At 37.8% G+C, this 662-nt stretch overlaps 1 protein-coding gene across 1 annotated transcript in view; it reads left to right on the top strand.

Annotated features, from left to right (window-relative positions):
* The window catches only part of LOC138170283 (plasma kallikrein-like), a 13,428-nt gene extending 13,115 nt beyond the window's left edge, over positions 1-313 (top strand). The window contains exon 4 of the mRNA XM_069099553.1: positions 150-313. Coding sequence (XP_068955654.1) covers positions 150-313 — 164 coding nt within the window. The remainder of the gene's footprint in view (positions 1-149) is intronic.
* Positions 314-662: the final 349 nt, after the last annotated feature.

Genomic DNA, 662 nt, shown 5'->3' with positions numbered 1-662 from the left:
GTTCTGTGAATTGAAAATAAAATAAAAAAGAAGAGTTTTTTTCTAATGGTGTGTTAAAGATGAAACTCTTTCTTTGAGAGACATCAGTTAAAGGGGTTAGATTATTTCAGTTAGGAAATGGCATTAATTCTGTTATTATGTCTCTACAGCTTGTAGCAAGGAGAAATATGTTGGACTTGATATGAGAGGGGTGAATTTTAACATAACCAAGGTGAACACTGTTGAAGAATGTCAAAAACAATGCACCAACCATGTCCTCTGCCAATTTTACACGTATGCCACCCAGACTTTCCATAGACCAGAGTATCGGTGAGCAGCAATTTTCTTTAAAGATTCTGTTAAGGACTTTGATTTAAGCCTCCACTAACTCCCTTTAAAATCTGAATGAAGGACATTACAATTTCACTTTTCTCCTTGGGTTTCTTGAAATAGCAGCTATCTTTATGTGTGTGGCTAAGTCCCCATGAGATCTTCCATAGGAGACAGAGTAGCTCAAGGAAGTGGACAATGGTATAGGGAGAGACTTTCTATTTTCTTTTTTTGTTTGTTTGGGTTTTTTAATTGTTTTTGGAGAGCAATTGGGGTCAAGTGACTAGGCCAAGATCACACGGCTAGTCTTTGTGTAAAGTGTCTGAGGCCGGATTTGAACTCAGGTCCTCCTG

This window comes from Petaurus breviceps, unplaced genomic scaffold (genome assembly GCF_028583685.1).
Source record: "Petaurus breviceps papuanus isolate PSGF00001 unplaced genomic scaffold, PetGlider_PUasm1.0 126, whole genome shotgun sequence".
Classification (NCBI taxonomy): Eukaryota; Metazoa; Chordata; class Mammalia; order Diprotodontia; family Petauridae; genus Petaurus; species Petaurus breviceps.
The sequence above is the reverse complement of the archived record's forward strand: the minus strand, read 5'-3'. Positions and strand labels throughout refer to the sequence as shown.